Below are 21,132 nucleotides of genomic sequence, written 5' to 3'. Positions count from 1 at the left end.
TCTGCCCTGACCCCAGTCAGCAGGAGTGCTGGGGAGCTCTCCCATTCCCTCCCTGCCCATGCTGCCCTTGCTTTGCCCCTCGCTCCCTGCAGCAGCTCACACACAGCAGTGCAGGTCCTGCCGTGCAGCTTTGTCCAGCAACAGTCCTTCGGAGCACCTCCGTCCGTGGGACCTGACAGCACGGTGCATGGGGCTGGGCAGCGAGCTGGTCTCTGCAGGCAACCTCTTAGTGCACACCCAGGAGCTTCTTCTGCTGGAAGGTGCTGAGCAGCCCTTCTGCATTGCAAGTAGGTGACATGAGAGGTAAATGCTGAATTTTGGAGTATCTCAGCATGTTTCCAACGGGGCAGCCGGTGTAGAGTGGGGCTGAGTCCTTCAGGAGGAGAGACCCTGCTCCTCACAGTGCCCTGAGCCAGCATGAAGCAGAGCTCCAGCCACGGAGGTGCACGAGGGTGCTGAAAGGAAGGTGAATGGCCATGTGCTTTGGGGTGATGCTGTGGGACTGGAGGGCAAGGAGTGGAAAGAGATTGGATTGGAGCAGTCCTAACTTGTGAGTTGGCTTATTCCTTTGGCAGAACCCCATGAGCAAAGGGATCAGATGCCCAACAGCAGCTCCATCACCGAGTTCCTCCTGCTGGCATTCGCAGACACACGGGAGCTGCAGCTCCTGCACTTCGGGCTCTTCCTGGGCATCTACCTGGCTGCCCTCCTGGGCAACGGCCTCATCCTCACCGCCGTAGCCTGCAACCACCGCCTCCACACCCCCATGGACTTCTTCCTCCTCAACCTCGCCCTCCTCGACATGGGCTGCCTCTCCACCACTGTCCCCAAAGCCATGGCCAATTCCCTCTGGGACACCAGGGCCATTTCCTATGCAGGATGTGTTGCCCAGGTCTTTCTTCTTCTACTCTTCCTTGCAGCAGAGTATTCTCTTCTCACCATCATGGCCTATGACCGCTACGTGGCCATCTGCTAGCCCCTGCACTACGGGACCCTCCTGGGCAGCAGAGCTTTTGCCAAGATGGCAGCAGCTGCCTGGGGCAGTGGGGTTCTCTATGCTGTCCTGCACACTGCCAATACGTTTTCTCTTCTTCTCTGCCAAGGCAATGCTGTGGACCAATTTTTCTGCGAAATCCCCCAGATTCTCAAGCTCTCCTGCTCAGACTCCTACATGAGGGAAGCTGGGCTTCTTGTGGTTTGTCTTTGTTTAGCATTTTGTGCTTTCATTTTCATTGTGCTGTCCTACGCTCAGATCTTCAGGGCCGTGCTGAGGATCCCCTCTCAGCAGGGCCGGCACAAAGCCTTTTCCACGTGCCTCCCTCACCTGGCTGTCGTCTCCACTTTTCTCAGCACTGGCATGTTTTCCTACCTGAAGCCCCCCTCCATCTCCTCCCCATCCCTGGACCTGGTGATGGCAGTTCTGTACTCGGTGGTGCCTCCAGCACTGAATCCCCTCATCTACAGCATGAGGAACCAGGAGATCAAAGATGCCCTCAGGGATGTATTGGGATATGCATTATCCCATCATCAATAACGTGGCCATCATATTTGTACGGTTCCCACTGTACCACAAAGAAGCAAAGCCTGTTTTGTCTTTGTGTTTTTTTTTTGTTTGTTTAATCTTATAACTGTGATAAAATTATATGTGAAAAAATACTGTAATTTATTCCATTTCGTCTTTCATATCTCCTGTCTTTGACTCCCTCCAAGATCTCAGGTACTGATGGTGTTAGCATCCCTCCATAGATAAAGAAAATACAGAAGCCTGAAGTAAAGTATTTTTCATCAATTCCCATGTCTTCCTTCTTTCTCTGGAGCTCTGGGGCGATACAGCCATATATAGAAGGAGAACATGGTCTTTGCAGCCCTGGTCTCTTTTCTCTTCCACGTAGCCCTTGCATTTGTGTCAGCCTTATGGCCCTGTGTGCCTTGTGACAGTCCTGTTGTCTGGTCCGTGGGCAATAGGTGATGTTGTTTGTGCCTCTGTGAGAGCATATTTAAGAAAGGGAAAAAAAAAGGAAAAAAAAAAAGGAAAAAAAAAACCCTGCTGCTTCTCAGCAGCTGGGAGAGTGAGAGGAGTGAGAAACAGCCTTGCAGGCACCAAGGTCAGTGAAGGAGGAGGAGGAGAGGTGCTCCAGGTGCCAGAGCAGAAGTCCCCTGCGGCCTGTGGTGAGGACCGTGGTGAAGCAGGCTGTCCTCCTGCAGCCCATGGAGTACCACGGTGGAGCAGGGTTCCAAGCTGCAGCCCGTGGAGGAGGTGGACCTGCACTGACGGAGGCTGCAGCCTTTGGAGGACTGCTGCCGGAGCAGATTCCGGGTCAGACCTGTAGCCCGTGGAGAGGAGCCCACGCAGGAGCAGGTGACCTGGCAGGAGCTGCTGCCCGTGGGGCACCCAGGTTGGAGCAGTTTGCTCCTGAGGGATGCACCCCGTGGTACGGACCCATATCTGGAGCAGTTCTTGAAGAGCTGCTGCCTGTGGAAAGCCCCTGCAGGATCAGTTCGGGAAGGACGGCATCCCGTGGGAGGGACCCCACAGCACGGGGTAAGAGAGTGACCGAGAAGGAGCGGCAGAGACAAAGCGCTATAGGCTGACCATAACTCCCAAACCCCTGTTCCCCTGCACCGCTCGGGGGAGGAGGCAGATGAGGGTGGATGGGGGAAAGGCAGTTTTGGTTTCTTTCCTCTGTTTCTCACCTCTCTAGCTTGTAATAGGCAATAAAGCTTACTGTCTCCCTATGCTGACTCTGTTTTGCCCATCACGGTAATAGTTGAGCGATCTCCCTGTCCTTATCTCAACCCTTGGGCCCTTTGCATCATATTTTCTCTCCCTTTCCCTTTGAAGAGGGGGAGAGAGAGAGCGGCTGAGGTGGAGCTCGGCCGCCCACCCGAGTAAAACCACCACTTGGTGTCCAAGCAGGCAGCAGCTGGTCCCAGTGGTGGTGGGTCCGATGGCAGACGCCGTCCTGGAGAGGAACCTGGAGCTGCCAGGAGATGCCAGGAGATCTCCAGGGACAGTGTCCGAGTCTGGGTGGGCAGCGAGTGGCACCTCATAAAATGACCGACCATCTAAGGTGGAGTGTCCTAAAGGGACTGTGGTCCTCAAGAGCCCATGGGGGCTCTGCAATGCCTGGAGGGGCTGTGAGGACCCAGCAGGCAAAGACACATACCAGAGGACACCCGCTTTGAAACTGCACAGGCTGGGTCTAGCTCAGCACTCACCTGCCCTTTATGCTCTTAGTAATAAGAATAATTTCTTTCCTCTGCACTTCCACATGGCCTTTGCTTTTTCTTTTTCTTTTTTTTTTTTCTTCAGTTACATTATGTAATTAGTAACAATTTTCCCTTAATAATTATTTTTCCTCTAATGAAATTATCCTTATCTCAAACCGTGAGTTGTTTCTTTCCTTTTCTTCTTCCCTTCCTCTCCCGAGGTGGGGGAGTGAGAGAACAGTTGTGGTGGAGTTCAGCTGCCCAGCAAGGCAAGAGCACCGCAGCTGGGCAGAGGGCAGGGAGCCTTTTGGGGCTTTTCTGGGGTGTTGATTCTTTTCCTCTGCATTCTGCTCCTCTATTAGATGGTGCCATTTTTCACTTTCTTTTGTACCTGAAGCTAAATGCATGCCTTATCCTGGTAGTAAAGGACAGCTGAGCATGTTTTCTACGTCTCCATATTTAAAGGACTCTTCAGCTGGAAAGCAGAAGGTTGCATGGAAGCTTGTCTTGCTTTCCTCCATCAATGCAGAGAGGTCAACACCTCAGTGTGACTGGCTTTGTGCTAAGATTGAGAAGCATCATGGAGATTCCTGGGCAGGGAAGGTTTTGGGAGGAAACAGGGCTCTATCAAAGATGCAGAATAATCTTTTTTTGAATGGTGTTCGCCTAGTAATAACAGAAACATTTAGAAAATGTCAATAATAAGGAAAACAAAACGAAACCAAACCACAAAGACTAAGATCTAAACCAAAGATCTTTTATTCATGAAAATTTCATTTTTTTTTTTAATATATATATAAAATTTAATTTTCTTTTTTTGTGATTTTGCTTTCTTTTGCTTTAACATACTGGATCTTCCAAGGGTGGTTCTGAGACCTGGGGTGGATTTTGTGTCCACTTTCTTTATTTTGAAAAGGAAAGTGATGTTCAGAATTGGGGTTAGATGTGGGTCACAGGGACACAGACACCTGGTGCCAGTGTCAACGCACTGGGATCCCCTGCCCAGCCTCCACCTGCAGCCTCTGGTCTCCCACAGGTCCTCCTGGTGGCTGCCAACTGCAGGCAAAAACCTCTGGTACACTGGGGCCTCTGAAAGTAGTTCTGGATGTTTGTGTTCAGACAACCAAAGTCTGCCTGGAAAGGTGAACAACTTCTTCCACCATTAACGTATTTTTGTCCTTAATCCGTCCTGCAGCTAAGCACCACACAATCCTCGCACCCCTCCCTTCCCCCCTCTGCCCCCATTGGGATGGGGGAGAGAATTGGAAAAAAAAAAGAAGTGAAAGCTTGTGGGTTGAGATAAAGACAGTTTATTAGGACAGAAAAGAAAGGAAAATAAGAATAATAATGATAATAGCTGAAACCAGGACACACACACGTATATAAATGCATGCATACATGTATATATGAGCACATTTTCATCACCCGAAATCCTTGAGCTCTGGTTATGGAATGGTAATGTTTTCTCACCATGCCAGAATGGGAATTACCAAGAAGTGCACTTATTGCACAGGAAATAGTGATTTTTCCCTCTCCTTGCACTACCAGTATTGTCTGTTATGCTGTGTGTCCAGTCACCCTCGTCTTTCTGGTGTTCCCACCTCTCCTGATTATCATAGAATGTCTTGGGTTGGAAGGGACCTTAAAGATCATGTAGTTCCAATTATTAAATGATTAAAAAAAATGATTGAGTGGTCATGTCTGAAGGTGTCTTTCCAGGAGACTCCTTGGACATATGTTCTTCCCATCGCTCTCCAGAATCTCCCTCTCTTTGCTTTTTGTTCATTCAGACACCTCCCAGCTCTCTGATAAAAGCTTAGGGAGGTAAAAACTTTCCCCATCCTTCAGAAGTCTAATGAACTCTTTAGTGAACTCCTTAATTGTGTTTATCTCTATCCTTGCTTATCTCTCTGTCTAAAACGTTTCTTGTACAGCTGTCCCTTGTGCAAGGTGAACCTCGTTAGATGCAGTTTGCACTTGGCATCCAGCTGAGGAGAATGTTTTAAAGTTTATTGAATTGTGTAACGCTTAACTTTTGTTTGTTTGCAATGGAGAGAAATCCTTCTGTGCCTGTGTGCAGGCAGTTTGGGGAATAGAGACAGGAATTGGTGCAAAGGAGCTATCACATGCAGCTGCAGGCCTGAGTGGAGAAGTCTGACGGCAGGAGAAGTGCTGCAAGTCCCAGGTGGATCCTGAGAGAAATGGAGGGGTTGGGGAAGTGAGGAGCAAGGTTGCCCACAGAGTGTCTGGCCTCAAGGGACTGCTTTTCCAAGCTGACCAGGACTCCTTAGGAGATCCTGTGGATCAATATCAATTGGAAAGGTCAGTAAATTGAAAACGGAAAAAAAAAAAACAAAACTTAAAACGAAAGCGCCTTATTATCAACTGCTCATTGAAATCTGCCTCTTTAACTACCCTTCTGAAATCTCTCCAATTAGATATACAAGCCCTGCAGCCTTGAAGAAAATGATGGGAAGAAACAAGGCACACGAGGGCTCTCTGTATTGTAACAAGCCCCAGGGTGTATTTGGTGCTGAGTCCATGGACCTCTGATGCTGGGAGGAGATAGCACAGGCTGAACAAGAAGGTAAAGCCAGAAGAAACGCTGAAGTTTCTTGGAGTGTTAATGGGTCCCACTGAGGGCCATTACCAGCACAGCCTCCCCATGGACTTGTTAGAGAAGAAAATTGGAGGCAGTGATGCCAGTCAGGCAAAGGCAACGTGTAGGTGGCTCTGTTGCTGAGTAAAGCCTGGATGGGCTTTATCAAACCAAATGCCAAGGCCTGATCCCCGGGTCCTGGGAAGGGAGCTCCTGTCCCACACATGACTCAGGGCTCTTCAAGAGACACTGGGATGTGGGGTGTGTGATGCTGAGTGAAGGACAACAGTACAACACCACCGGGGGGGTACAAGAAGGCCCCAAGGTTCCAGTGCCAAGGGGATAATGTGTCTTCTCATAGGCCTCAGGGACAGACAACAGCTCCAGCCAAGGGGACAAAGACCTTGGCTCTGTCAGGGCCTTCCAGCCTTGCCAGTGCCCTTGGCCATTGTCTGTCCTACCCTGCCCCTTGCCTGTGTTATTTTCCTTGCAGCCTGTAGACACCCAACCTACTTCATCACCGCAGCATCTCCCTGCCTCTACTGGCACCTGCCTGTCCTCACTGGCTATTCCTTGCAACACAAAGCCATGGGCTGATCCAGACTCCCTCTGAGGGACCACAGCAGTACCCTTGGAGTGATATTTCTTTCTTCTCATGACCAGGACCTCCCAAATGGCAGATTATGGTGGGTTTCCTTTCTCATGCCCCTACCAAAAATGTGCCATCATCTCTGAAAGCAACTTTCAAGCTGTCTGGAGCTACTACTAGACTGTCCTGAGCCTGTGCTTCACCAGGCCTAGGAAGCCCAGGCCTCTCGGCCTCCACACATGATGCCTACCCCTGTCTTGGTAGACCTCCTCTGAACCCTCTTCAGACTTTATGCATTCCCAGCTGCAAGGTCAACATCGTGGCCATGAGGGCAGAAGACCATGCTGAGAGGGAGAGGAGAGGCAAGGGGGTCTTGTTCAGTGGAAGGCATCCATGCTGGAGAGGACACAGCGGTGCTCCAATCCCCCCAGCACAATGCTGCTCTTAGGAGTTTCCTCTCCTTCTGACCACCTCTCTGCTGTATGGAGCTGTCCCTGGGAGCTGTTTCTCTGCTCCCCCATCTCTTTGGTGCCAGTGTTCACAGACTCTCCCTACGCATGCTGCACTCAGCTCTGCCCTACGGGCATCTCCTGGTTGTATGGCACTGTCCTAGGGCATCTCTGTGGTTGCAGCATCTCAGGGGGAGGCCAGACCTACCCTGATGAGGATGGAAGGAGGAAGCTGGAGCTGTCTGCAGTGTCTGTCTCTTGTGCAAATAATTTTTCTTGTTTCTCTGTTTTCCCCTTTGGCAATTAGGAAACTGAAAGCACAGCCTCTGAAAAGCTCCCTCCTGATAGTGTAGTCCCTGCCTTTTTCATCCTCTTGAAAGATCCCTGCAGGACAAGGGTGAGCTGGAGCTGGCAGCAGCCCTCACCTCTGCAGCACCCTGTTAATAGGAGGATGGACCTGGGCTGCTGGGGAAGGACTTGGCTCCTGACTCCAGTGACCAGACCAAGGACTTCACAGTGCGGGTGCTACACCCAAGGAAAGTCTCATCCCTTTGTGACAGCCAAGGACAAGCAGGGTTCATGTCAGTGGCATATATCTGAAGCTGCCCAGCAGCATGTTCATGACCTTAGCCTCTCTGCAGCTTCTCAGAATAGCTCTTGGATAGCTCAGAGATCCTATGGGAGAGCTGTGCCCTTCTGAGCAGCAGCACTGTGCCAGCAGCATTTCAATCATCTCATGGAGCAACCTCTCCATAGGTGCAGGAGCTAAAGAGCAGATGCACAAACTCTGATGAGCTGGGAAAGGTGATGCTGGTGCTGTCTGGAGGTTGGCATGTGGTGCAGGCACTTGCCTGGTAAAGCTCAGAGTAACGGTTTGGGTATCTAAGACCCTTCCCTAATTGGGACAGATGTTTTTACATCACCACCCAGATGAAACAGAGTAAACCTGAAGCCCGGATCAAGGAAAGCAAGAACTCAAACAGGAGGCACCTTCTGTTAACTAGGAGAGTCCCTTCAGAAATGTGCTGGGCACAGCCCCGGGCACCTCAGCTGTGGCACTGGGTCCAAGTAGAGACTTGTGACAAGGAAACGTGGTTAACAACAGCCCAGGATCACATGTGTGCAAAAGCTTTGCTTGTGAGCTTAGACATGCTGAGTGTTCAGCAGATAACAGCATAATGAGCAAAGGAGAGGACCACAAAGAGAGCAAACCCTGCGATCTCCAAGGCTGGAGAGCAGAAAGAAGATTGAACAGTCCTTCTGGACCACTCCTGCATTTGGTCAGCTCAGTAGCTCTGTATGCTTTGAGGAGATATTGGATAAAAGTACATCCAGAGGTGCCCTACGTATACAAGTTAGTTGTCCCTGTGGGCAGCCAAGGACATCCCCCTTCCCCATCTGGCCCTCAGCTGATGCTCAGAAATGTTCTCCATCAGAGCCTGCAAACACTGGCACATGTCTTAAACCTCCCCTGGCACCTCAGCTGTCACCAAACATCTGTGTGGGACCAGCTGCCCCCTCCACTGAACAAAGACCAGGGGCTCAGAGCCCACACAGGCAATTCCTCTGTGTCCACCTGAGCTGAACCAAGAGGAATGCCAGCTGTAGGGTGTGTAGGATGCATGGGGGAACTGAATCCTGCTTCAGCCTGAGGGCTTCCAACTTGGGATGAGATCCCAGAATCATAGCATGATTTTGGTTGAAGGGGACCTTAAAGATCATACAGTTCTGACCCACCAGCTGTAGGCAAGAATACTTTCTACTAGGTCAGGTTGCTTGATGATGATGCCTGCATTACCTCAGCTGAATCACTGCCCTGACCAAGGGAAACCAGCAAAGCCTCCCTTTGTTTCTCTAAACTTTTATTATGGGTGTCCAGAGGTGAACTTGGATATCTCGCGCAGACAAGCGTGCTCTGGTAGCACAAATCATGCTGCTGGAACCAGTCTCTGTCCTTTGTTCAGAGCAGGGCAGTTGGTGATTACTTCAGTCTGCTTAAAATCGTGCTCCCCAGGGGTGACCCTGCTGCTTTTCAGGAGCTGTCGTCCCTGGAGCCCCAGGGACACCTCCAGGGAGCCTGAGGGGGCAGCAAAAGTCATGCATTGGGCTTGGCCTCTGCTGCTGAGCTGGGCCAGGCTCCTGAGATGGAGGGATCTGTCTACAAGCAAGCAGCGCTGCAGAGTCACAGCTGTACTCAGGAGCAGCTCCTCGGCATGGCGCAGCAGGGCTGGGGGTCACAAGGGGACAGGGGAAGGGGAGGGAGGCAGAGAAAGGTTAAAGGCACTAAGGAGGGTGAAGAGAGCTTACTGGAGGAGAAACATTGCAGCTCTTGAAATGGTAAGTCTGTGGCTGCAGGGCAATGCTGTTGCAGTTCCTGGAAGGATCTCCGAAGGGCAGCATAGCCCACAGATTTTGGGACCTTTCTTGAGGACTCCCAGCCCAGAGGCTCTTATTGGAAAAGTGTGAAGGGCTGTGCAGCCGGGGGTGCAGGCAGGGGTGCCCAGGGCTGTGGTGCAGGGCAGGGTCCCCAGAACGCTGCGGGGAGAAGCTGCGGGTGGAAGGAGCCCCCCTGGCAGGGCAGGGCAGGGCAGGGTCCTGCAGCTGCCAGGAGTCTGGTCAGTGGTCTGCTTGCATTTGTAATTTGCTGCAGTGACATTTCTGGTGCACACAGCCGTTCAGGGGCTACCTGAAAAAGAAAGACTCTGTGCTTTCAGTTTTCTCGGGAGCAGCTCAGCAGCAAGGGATCTGGGAGTGCTGGTTGACAGCAGGCTCAGTGTGAGTCAGCAATATACCCTCGTGGTGAAGAGCACAAAACACGTTTTAGGATGCATTAAACACAGCAGAGCCACTCAGTTGAGGTGATTGTCCCACTATCTTTAGCATTGGAGCAGCCTCACCTTGAATTTTATGTGCAGTCCTGGTCTCCACTGTAAAAAAAGGTCCTTGGAAGAGTGTAGAGGAGGGCAACAACACTGGTAAAAGGGCTGGAAGGGCCCTCAATAATTTGCTTTAGCTTCTGGTTCAAAATGTCCTTGAAGAGGTCAGGCAGTTGGACTAGAAGATGCCTACCAATTGAACTATTCTATTCTATTCTATTCTATTCTGTTCTGTTCTATTCTATTCTATTCTATTCTATTCTATTCTATTCTATTCTATTCTATTCTATTCTATTCTATTCTATTCTTTTATCCTATCCTATCCTATCCTATCCTATCCTGTCCTGTCCTGTCCTGTCCTGTCCTGTCCTATCTTATCCTATCGGTCCCAAACGGACACAGTTCTCCATTAGAGTGATAGTGATGTACGGAAGCCAAGAAGAATCAGTGGAGATGCCAAGGCCACAGAAATGCTGCTGGGGAGATGCATGAGGGCAAGTGAAATAAGCCCTTGTTGTTGTTGGTTGGAAGAGGAGTGCGCAGACAGGGTGAGGGGTTTGGAGGTGTGTGCTTTGAACCGGGAATCCTCTGCTCTCAGCAGTGCCCAGGTTCACCTCAGGTTCAGCTCTGTCCTGCTGTTGGGTGATTTGGGAATAAGAACACTGAGAAGCTCTTTGATATTGTGAGTGGATTTAATCTGAGATCACCCCATGTTCCCATCAACCTACTGCTGTACAGGACTGACCCACAGATGAATCCCTGCTCTGTCCGCCCACCTCAGCCAGCACATGCTACAGTTAATCAAGGGAGCCGCAAGAAGGTCTTTGAAAGGAGAGAGGTACTTTGGGAGACTTCTGTGAGAAATGGAATAGGATTTTTTCAGAGGAACCTCTCCTAACTTGTTATTGCTTTTTCCTCCTTGTAAAGGTCCCCCATGCCCAGAAGAAGCAGATGTCCAACAGCAGCTCCATCACCGAGTTCCTCCTGCTGGCATTCGCAGACACGCGGGAGCTGCAGCTCCTGCACTTCGGGCTCTTCCTGGGCATCTACCTGGCTGCCCTCCTGGGCAACGGCCTCATCCTCACTGCCGTAGCCTGCAACCACCGCCTCCACACCCCCATGTACTTCTTCCTCCTCAACCTCGCCCTCCTCGACCTGGGCTGCATCTCCACCACTGTCCCCAAAGCCATGGCCAATTCCCTCTGGAACACCAGGGCCATTGCCTATGCAGGGTGTACTGCCCAGGTCTTCTTTTTATTATTCTTTTTTGGTGCAGAGTATTCTGTCCTCACCATCATGGCCTATGACCGCTACGTGGCCATCTGCAAGCCCCTGCACTACGGGACCCTCCTGGGCAGCAGAGCCTGTGCCACCATGGCAGCAGCTGCCTGGGGCAGTGGATTCCTCTATGCTGTCCTGCACACTGCCAATACGTTTTCTCTTCCTTTCTGCCATGGCAATGCTGTGGACCAATTTTTCTGCGAAATCCCCCAGATTCTCAAGCTCTCATGCTCAGACTTCTACATGAGCGAAGCTGGGCTTCTTGTGGTCATTGTCTGCATAGCCTTTGGTTGTTTTGTTTTCATTATGCTGTCGTATGTGCAGATGCTGAAGGTTGTGCTGAGGATGCCCTCTGAGCAGGGCCGGCACAAAGCCTTTTCCACGTGCCTCCCTCACCTGGCTGTGGTCTCCCTATTTATTAGTACTGGGATTTTTGCCTACCTGAGGCCCCCCTCTATTTCCTCCCCATCCCTGGACCTGGTGATGGCAGTTCTGTACTCGGTGGTGCCTCCAGCACTGAACCCCCTCATCTACAGCATGAGGAACCAGGAGATCAAGGATGCCCTCAGGAAACTGATGAAATAAAGTTTTTCAGAAGCAATGAACTTCCCAGCTTCTGCATTAGACTCATAATGTGGCTCATTAAAGGCACAGCTCCTCTTCTAATGTATTTATGGGTATTGTCATTTCTGGTTTTATTTTGCTTTGTTGTCAGTGTTTATTTTATCTGTGGTTTCATTCTCCTGATGCTGTGCACTAAAATGTCATTAGGATTTTGACATTGTTATGTCATCGTATAACTGGTTGCCTGTTAGCAAGCTGTGGATGCATCTTCCTCGGAAGTGTTCAGATCATCAGGCTGGATGGGACTTTGTGCCACACGGTCCGGTGGAAGCTGTCCCTTTCCCATGACAGGGAGGTTGGAACTAGATGCTCTTTAGAGGTCCCTTCCAACCCAAAACATTCTGTGAGTCTCTAAATCTTCATCCCCTTTCTAACTCAGTGTGTGCCTGTCTAGTGGAGCCCAGAGACTCCGTCCATGAGGAGTCTTGGTGAATTTAAACAAAATAAAGGACCCTTCATTGACTTATTGGTCTGACATTCCTCTTGTGAGCCCTTTTCTGGAGCTGAGAGCACTGCTTGTGTGCAGAGGTGGAGGGAAAGAGAGTCCGAGCACAGCAGCAGTAGATAGTAGTCTGTGGGATGAACAAGGCTTGGTAGTCTCATGGCATTGTCCCTAATACGAGCCCCTGGTAGGCAACACACCTCTCTTGGGAATGGATCAGGCTGGCAGATGGGTGTCTCAACACCTCTCAGAAGAGAGAGAGGAACTTTCACCTGTCACCTTTTCTTGGTTGCATAGCTTGTTACACGGGGAGTAGATGAGTATGGGTTAGTTGGGACCAGTGTCTCCTTTGACACCATGGGTCATAGAATCATAGAAAGGCTCAGGTTGGAAGGGAGCTTAAAGATCATCTAACTCCAACCCCCTCCATGGGCAGGGATGTCACCCATGAGATCAGGTTGGCCAAGACCCCATCCAGCCTGGCCTTGAACACCTCCAGGGATGGGGCATCCACAACTTTTCTTGGTAACCTGTTCCAGGGCCTCACTAACCTTACAGTGAAGAATTTCCTCCAAATATCTAATGTAAACCATGAGATGACATTCAGAGTTGTCTTCCAACCGAGTTATTGCATGATTCAATGACTCTTTCCTTTCGAGGGCTCTTTGAAGACTGAATAGGCAGAGGAAGAAGGAAAAAAAAAAAACAAACAACAAACAAACAAACAAACCAGAGGCTGAAGTAGGAACATAAGATGTGAGAGATGTCTTGATGTCGGCTGGGATAGAGTTCTTTTTCTTCATAGAGGCTCACACAATGCTATGTTTTGGATTTAGGATGAAAATAGTGATGATAACAGAGCTCTGTTTTAGTTGTTGCAGGGCAGTGCTCACACAGAGGCAAAGACTTTTCTGCTTCTCGTGCTGCCCTGCCAGCAAGGAAGATGATGGTGCAGCAGGAGCTGGGGGGGGGGACACAGCCAGGACAGCTGACCCAAACTGACCAAAGGCATATTCCATATGATATGACACCACGGTCAGCAGTGAAAGCTGGGATAAAGAAGGAGGAGGGGGTGAGGGGTGGTCAGGGTGATGGCACGTGTCTTCCCAAGAGCCTGTTACACGTGATGAGCCCTGCATTTCCTGGAAGTGGCTGAAAAGCTGCCTGCCGGTGGGAAGTAGTGAATGAATTCCTTGTTTTGCTTTGCTTGCACGCACGGCTTTTGCTTTACTTAGTGAACTGCCTTCATCTCAGTTACTGGTTTGTAACAGGCAGCAGAATGTCACCCACATTGGCTCCTCTCCTCCTCGCTCACAAAAGCTAACCCAACCTGTTGTCAATTGCACAGAGGAGCTCCATGCATCTGAGCTTCACCTTCACCTTCTCATCTTCCCTGACTCTCTCTCTGGCAGAGCCTGTATCCCTCCACTTCAGCACCACAGGTGGCCAAGATGTGTGATCACATCCCTTAATCCAAATTCCAATGTCCCTTCACCCAAAATCATCACTGTTCTGGGACAAGCCATGGAGCTCCAGCTCCTCCTGGCTGCACACGTTTGGGCTGCAGCACCTCAGCTGTGGCACGGGGCTGAGCACAGACTTGTGGCAGGGCAAGACTGTGCCAAGGGCTGTGGTGCAGAGCAGGGTCCCTGCTGTGCCCCAGGGGCTGTGAGCATGGGCAGGGAGGACAATGTGACTCCTCCAGACACTGCAGCAAGTGGAGCTGGGATATTGGGACACCCCAGCTTTGGGACATCCAGCAGTATCTTTGGGGTGTCTTCTTGGGCTGCAGGCTGCTCTCCAGCAGGATACATCTCTCTCGTTGCACCTCTGTGTTATCAAGGTGCCTCATGGAGAAGACACCTCAATGCTAAGGACATGTAAATGCTGCTGGATGTCTGCGTGTGGGCAGCTGGAAGGAGGCCTCTGCATCCCTGGCTAGAAGAGCTGAGACCCTCCTCGGGTACCCTAAGAAAAGTTGATGACTCTGTTAAACTGCACTTTGACCCTCGCTTCTCTGCTCTCAGTTGTATCCAGTGTCTTATCAGGGTAACACCTGAGTGCAATTATCCTCCAGCTTAAAGAAGTGTGATTGTAGAGGCCTGTTTCTTCGCTTGCATGCAGTTTTTGCTTTACCTGTTCAGCTCCCTTAGACTCAACTCACTTCTCACTCCTACCCTTTTGCTTCTATCCCCCATCCTGCTGGGGGAGCCATCGGCAGCCGTGTGGTCACAGAATCGCAGAATGGCTGAGGTTGGAAGGGACCTCTGAAGATCACCCAGTCCAACCCCCCTGCCAAGCAGGATCACCTAGAGCACCTTGCCCAGGATGGCATCCAGGTGGGTTTTGAATATCCCCAGAGAAGGAGATTCCACAACCTCTCTGTTGTGCTTAGCTGCCTATTGGGATTAATCCAGAATGGTCCCTTTTGATGCCCAGCATGGGGCTCCATGGGTTTGAGATGACAATAGATTTGATTGGAGTCTGGTAACCTGAATTAACATCTGCTGTTATAGCTTTTCAGCAATGCATTGGCAGGCTCCTTTTCTTGACATAAGTCTTGCTTGCCCTATGTTCATTAGTGGCTACTTTTGCTTTTGTTGTTTGCTGTTCCCCTTATCATTTGACTCTGGTGTGCCCAGGAATGTTCTGATAGCAGCACTGGCCATGTACCTGGGCTGTCAGATGGCCAGGGCATTGCTGGTCTTCTGCTGCTGTAATGGACAGGCTGGAACTCGCAGGGGTACTTGAGTCAGAGGAACTGTAGCCTATGGATAAGTCCACATGGGGACATGTCCACCCCAAAGGGTCTATGGCAATGGATATGTCCACAGTGCAGAAGGTACTTCCCTGAAGGCATATTGGCCCAAGGATATGTCCACACTGGGGCAGGTACATCTGGAAGCCTCTAAGGCTGTTAATAATGCCGTGCCAGAAAACACAGAAGAGTGTGTGGCTGTGAATTAATCCGTGCTGAAGCACTCTGATGACCATGGAATAAGGCCATGGTAAAGCAGGCTCACCCTGATGTGACTGTGGCCATGGACAAGTCCACACCGTGCCTAGTACACCACTGAGGGCACCACTTGCTGTCTCTGGACACGTCAAGGATAAGAGGGTCATTAGGGGCAGTCAACATGGCTTCACCAAGGGGAAGTCGTGCTTGATCATGATCAACCTGATAGCCTTTTATGAGGACATAGCCAGGTGGATAGATGATGGAAAGGCAGTGGATGTGGTCTATCTTGATTTCAGTAGTGTTTGACACCGTCTCCCACAGCATCCTAGCAGCTAAACTGAGGAAGTGTGGTCTGGATGATTGGGTAGTGAGGTGGATTGTGAACTGGCTGAAGGGAAGAAGCCAGAGGGGTGTGGTCAATGGGACGTCCCCAGGGAGCCTGAGGGGGCTGCAAAAGTCATGCATTGGGCTGGGTCTCTGCTTCTGAGCTGAGTCAGGCTCCTGGGACCAAGGGAGCTCCTGGCAAGTGGGCAGCGCTGCAGAGAGACAGCTCTGCCCAGGAGCAGCTCCTCTGCACGGCATAGCAGGGCTGGGGGAACTGCCTGTAGGCACAGAGGGAAGATGAGCAAGGCAGAAGGGGAATAAAGGCAGTCAGGATGGTGAGAGCAGAGATGAGCTCATTGCAGGAGGAACCTTCACAGACCTTTACATGGTAAGTCTCTTGCCACAGAAAATGCAGTTCCTTGAAGTGTCTCCAAGACCTGGCACTTCTCTCCATGGGGAGGACCTGTCAGGGTGTCTCTCATTGTTTCTGCAGTGTGGAGGAGGACGTGCTCCAGAGCAGGGCTTCCCTGCTGCAGGGGCATCATCGTGCAAGAGAAAGTAAAGATTGGGTTTACCAGAAAATGTAGGAGTCTGCTTTGGATTTTCTCCTTTTGGGTGGCTGAGTGGGCAGTGGGAGATGGAATTCCTTTCTCCATTCTGGAGAAGACACTGAATCTCCAGCTCTTGCTAGCATGTGTCTGAGCATCTCCTTAGCCTCTGCACACAAAGAAATGTTTTATTTGCACAGTGCTCTGATGCCAGAAGATGTCTTCAAGGCAGAGCTGAGTGGGTGGGATGGATTCTGTGAGCCTGGGCAGGGAGGAGACATGGGGACAGAGAAGCAGCCGGCAGCAGGGACAGTTTCAAGAAGCAGGGAGCAATGCTACCACTTGGCATCACTCTGCTCAGCTGCACTGGAAAAGAGAGAAAAGTTTGCAATAAAGTTTTGCAAAACCAGAGGTTTTCTGCCCCATCATAGGAAGTGACCTTAGTGGCTGTAAGGGTATAAATTTGAAATAATTGGTTAATAAAAACCTCCTTCTCCAAATCATCTTATGGAGGCCAGGTTTTGAAGGTAGTGAACTGTTCCTCCCAGTGCTGGGTGTTACTTCAACACGGGAGGGTGTGAACACAAGGTCCCATTCTCCCTCACGTAGACACTGCAGATGTAATGCAAATGTAAAAATTCAAGTGAGAAAGAATCTGTTTCGGCAGTAAGTGACAGACGCAGACTGTTCAGAAGGGCAGAGTTGGAGGAGCTGAGTCCCTCCCAGGGCTCTGCCCTCTGCGAGGCAGCTGGCTGCATGCTAACCCCACCTCACTGCACTAAACAGGGACAATTCTCACAAGGTCACTGCAGCAAATACTTTTCACTTGTCTAAAGGCAGCCAATGCTGGGAAATCCTAAGGAAAAAAATTGGCTGTTTGTCACCACAAAAGTGAAGTGGGATTGACTTGGTTGGAGTCCATAGGCAGAGACCCTGCTGCTCGTGACGTATGGAGCAGAACAAAACTGAGCTGTCAAAACAGAGCTGAAGGAAGGTCCCAAGGACAAAGAGAAGCCCTTGTGGGAAAACTTTTATGGGAAATGGCATAGAATTAGCACAAAGAAGTCTGCCCTAACTTGCCTATATCTTCTCTTTCAACAATTCCTTCTAACCAAATGTTTTCTTGAGACTAGAGAGAAAAAAATGCCCAACAGCAGCTCCATCACCGAGTTCCTCCTGCTGGCATTCGCAGATACGCGGGAGCTGCAGCTCCTGCACTTCGGGCTCTTCCTGGGCATCTACCTGGCTGCCCTCCTGGGCAACGGCCTCATCCTCACCGCCGTAGCCTGCGACCACCGCCTCCACACCCCCATGTACTTCTTCCTCCTCAACCTCACCCTCCTCGACCTGGGCTGCCTCTCCACCACTCTCCCCAAAGCCATGGCCAATTCCCTGAGAGACACCAGGGCCATTGCCTATGCAGGATGTGCAGCCCAGGTTTTTCTGTTTCTTTTCCTGATGACAGCAGAGTATTCTGTCCTCACCATCATGGCCTACGACCGCTACGTGGCCATCTGCCAGCCCCTGCACTACGGGACCCTCCTGGGCAGCAGAGCCTGTGCCACCATGGCAGCAGCTGCCTGGGGCAGTGGGGTTCTCAATGCTCTCCTGCACACTGCCAATACGTTTTCTCTTCCTCTCTGCCAAGGCAATGCTGTGGACCAGTTCTTCTGTGAAATCCCCCAGATCCTCAAGCTCTCCTGCTCAGACTTCTACATGAGGGAAGCTGGGCTTCTTGTGGCTAGTGTCTACATAGTCTCCATGTATTTTGTTTTCATCCTGGTGTCCTATGTGCAGATCTTCAGGGCTGTGCTGAGGATCCCCTCTGAGCAGGGCCGGCACAAAGCCTTTTCCACATGCCTCCCTCACCTGGTCATCGTCTCCCTGTTTCTTAGCACTGCCATGTTTGCCTGTCTGAAGCCTTCCTCCGTCTCCTCCCCAGCTCTAATTCTGGTGGTGTCATTTATATACTCGGTGGTGCCTCCAGTAGTGAACCCTCTCATCTATAGCATGAGAAATAAGGAAATCAAGAATGGTATAAAGAAAGTGATTTCATGGACATTTCTCAAGGGCAATAAACATCCTACTTTTCTTGACAAATGTCTGTGACAAATCTTAGTAACCGATTGCTGTCTTTTCCTTGGTTTGTCTTATTATTATACTTGTTATTATTGTTATTATTTTTGTTCTTATTGTTATTGCTGGTAATTATTATCTATCATATTATAATACATACTATTATATTATATTATTGCTGGTAATTATCTTATTTTTATTGCTGTTCTTATTGTTATTGCCTGATGCCTCTGCAGCCAGCTCCTTACCTGCCTTCCTGTCTGTCCTTTCCTATTCTTCTCACTGGAGATTTTCCACTGAGGCGGGGCATGGCTGAAAATGGACTTCAGTAGAGGCAACTTGGACTTAACAGAGAGCTGAGGAATGTATTTTATTTTGTAATCAGATCTATTTTTATCATTTTTTTTTCTTTCTTTTTGTTCTGGTAAGACAGAGGAACCCTGTGTCTGTGTGCAGCCAGTTCTACAAACAAAGCAGGTGGAAATTGGTGCAAAAACATTCAGTGGTAGCCTTGGGTGGGAAAAGCTCTGATTTTAACAGGACTAATGGGAATCCCAGGTGACTGATAGGAGAAATGGCAGATGGGGGGGGGCTTGGGTGAAGACTGCCTATCCAGTGTCTGACAAAAAGGATCTTGTTTTTCCTACATATTCAGATTTCATCATGCAACACCCTGGATCAATATGAATTGGAGATGGTTGAGATTGCATGTTCCCTAAGTGGAAAAATAAAGAAAAATGAAAATAGAAAACTTCTTGTTATTTATTTTGGAAATCTTCTCGGTTAGACTATAGTCATGGATTCTCTCTAATCAACCACACAAGAGCAGAAGAATTAGGGTAAGTTGTGCAGAGGCTTGTCTTGTTAGGGCGTTGTGCATTTTCATGAGCTCTCTGGTGCCAAGTTCCTGAACTGCAGCAACTGAAGGAAGATTGAAGAAGCCTCTGAGGAAGGCAGGCACAAGCCTCCATGTTAGTGGCTTCCCTGAGGGCCACCACCGATGATGAAGCCATGAAAGGATGTGCTCTGGAGATGGATTAAACTGGAGAGAGGCAAGAAGGCTGCAAGTCTTTAAGCAAACAGTGTCCCCTCATGACTGTTGGTTGCACAGGCAACAGTCATAGATGAGCAAACAAAGACATCTTTATTTCTGGGGGAGTCCCAGCCCCACCAAGGCCCTCAGCCATCCACACCACAGGCTCTCCCATGCTGTCCCATACCTGCAAACAGTTCTCCTGCAGGCTTTGACCACTATCGTGCTTACGTACCTCACTCTGACTCTGCCATCTCCCAAGTTTTATGCACCCTCAACCCCTCCACCCACCTTTTCCTTCCAACACAAAGCTCTGGTCTTCTGGGGATTTGCCATAGCTCATGAGTTCCACACTACTTGCCCAGCTTTTTATCAAAGACCTCCTAATGCTCCTCAGTCACCTGAGATGTCCCAGCCCCATGCTTGCTTGCTTCCTCAATTTAACTCTCTGTTCTAGAAATGAACTCCACACCCTCTTTCCTCTGCTGCCCTAACATAACGTTCAAATGGCTCCATCTCTGCACGGCCACTCCATGCTCTTTCAGACCTTCTTCTTGCCTGTAACACACTCACTGCTCTGCACACCCCCATCTTGCCCTGATGTCCCCCATGTCTCACCAACCTTCCCCTCTTCCCCTGAAGGAGTGGGACCTCACCTCAGGAGGTTTTTGCATGGATGTGCTTATTAAAACCTTCATGGCTCCTTTCCAGAGCTCAGAGGGCATGTTCCTGTCTGTAATACATCTTTGATCTGTCCAGACAGAGTTAATACTATTCATATTACCTGTACGGTGCAGTGTTTTGGTTTTCTAACCTGTGCTGATAACACACCGGTGATCTATCTATTGCTGAGCAGCTCTTACAGACCTACAAGGACTTCTTTCTTTGTCACTCTGCCCCCACCAGCAAGTCTGGTAGTTGATAAGGCACTGGGTGGAGGTGGGGATACAGCCAGGACAAATGACCAGAGGGAAGTTCGTGCCACATTATATCATGTTCAGCAATAAAACTGTGGCAGTCTTTCCAAGGAAATTGCTGCTCAGAGACTGGCTGGGACTCAATCTGCTGGTGGGAGGTGGTTTGTGATTGCTTTTTCATAATCCTTTTCCTTTCCTCTTTCCTCTTTCCTTCTCCTTCTCCTTCATCCAGTGGGTGCTTAGTGGCTGTCTGGGGCCAACAAGGAGGAGGCTGACTATGGTCCAAGGAAGCAGAGGCCAGTTAAATTCTAGGATCCCTGGTCTCCAGTCCTGGACATCCCCACCACCTCTCCCCAGGCCACCATGAGAGTCCTGGCCCAGTGACACAGCAGCCTGCCCTGAGCGGATGCCTTCAGAAATAGGTTTCTCTTTGTCACTTTTTCCTCTCCGCAGGCACAGAATGCTCCTTTGCTCTTGTTCAGGGACATCCCAGCTCCCCAGATAGCCGTTCCCAGAGGAGTATGTCCATATGGCCTGAACCCCCCCTGGTTCCTTCCCCATACTCCTATCAGGACCACAGTCTGGTGGTGCTGTGCTGCAGAGCGAGGGCTGTGGTGCCCTGGGGCCACAGGGTGACCCTGCACTGGCTGTACTGGTCAGGGTGGGAAGCAGACTCAGCCAGATGGAAATCACTCCTGCTATGCCCCTTTTCATCTTCCACGATGGCTCAGCAGCCCAGGGTGTTGCTTGGCAGGACCATGGGGTATGTCTAATGACACAAGAGGCAGGCGAGTTCTGCACTAGATCTAGTCTGTGGAGTTTGAAAGGTGGTATCCTGAATTACCCTTTGGTCTTATGTGTCCCCTTTGGTCTTATGTGCCCTTGCCTGCTGGTTCCTCGTGCCCTGTCCTGGCATTGTAGAGCCCTCATTAGCCTGTGAGCTCCTCAGGTTCACCTTTCCTTTGGGGCACTCCACCTTAGATGGTCACTTATTCTGTGGAGTGCCACTCACCGCCCACCCAGATCTGCATGTTGTCCCTAGAGGTCCTCTGATATCTCCTGGCAGCTTCAGACACCTTTCCAGGATGGCATCTGCCAGCAGCCCTACTGCAGGGAGGACAGAACTTGGCATATACGTCAAAGACCATCGCCTGGTTTTGGCTAGGATAGAGTTAATTTTCCTCCTCGTAGCTGGTATGGTGTTG

General features: G+C 50.2%; 2 protein-coding genes and 1 pseudogene across 3 annotated transcripts; all 3 read left to right on the top strand.

The window, feature by feature from the left end:
- Positions 1 to 494: 494 nt before the first annotated feature.
- On the top strand, positions 495 to 1,534 carry LOC310891176 (olfactory receptor 14A16-like; annotated as a pseudogene). The gene has a single exon. The product of its transcript is annotated as an olfactory receptor 14A16-like (transcript).
- Positions 1,535 to 2,025: 491 nt separating this feature from the next.
- LOC310891175 (olfactory receptor 14C36-like) lies at positions 2,026 to 11,589 on the top strand (the record flags this gene model as incomplete). Its single annotated transcript, XM_083853454.1, has 2 exons — positions 2,026 to 2,542; positions 10,651 to 11,589. The coding sequence occupies exon 2, from the start codon at positions 10,675 to 10,677 to the stop codon at positions 11,587 to 11,589; it is 915 nt and encodes a 304-aa protein (XP_083709580.1). The 5' UTR covers positions 2,026 to 2,542; positions 10,651 to 10,674.
- Positions 11,590 to 16,914: 5,325 nt separating this feature from the next.
- Positions 16,915 to 18,010, top strand: LOC310891174 (olfactory receptor 14C36-like; the record flags this gene model as incomplete). The annotated part of the gene is made up of 1 exon (XM_083853453.1): positions 16,915 to 18,010. Exon 1 carries the CDS (start codon positions 17,045 to 17,047, stop codon positions 18,008 to 18,010), a length of 966 nt encoding a protein of 321 aa, XP_083709579.1. The 5' UTR covers positions 16,915 to 17,044.
- Between the last annotated feature and the right edge of the window lie 3,122 nt (positions 18,011 to 21,132).

The sequence above is a fragment of the Anser anser genome (assembly GCF_964211835.1).
Source record: "Anser anser genome assembly, contig: HAP1_SCAFFOLD_50, whole genome shotgun sequence".
NCBI lineage: Eukaryota > Metazoa > Chordata > Aves > Anseriformes > Anatidae > Anser > Anser anser.
The sequence above is the reverse complement of the archived record's forward strand: the minus strand, read 5'-3'. Positions and strand labels throughout refer to the sequence as shown.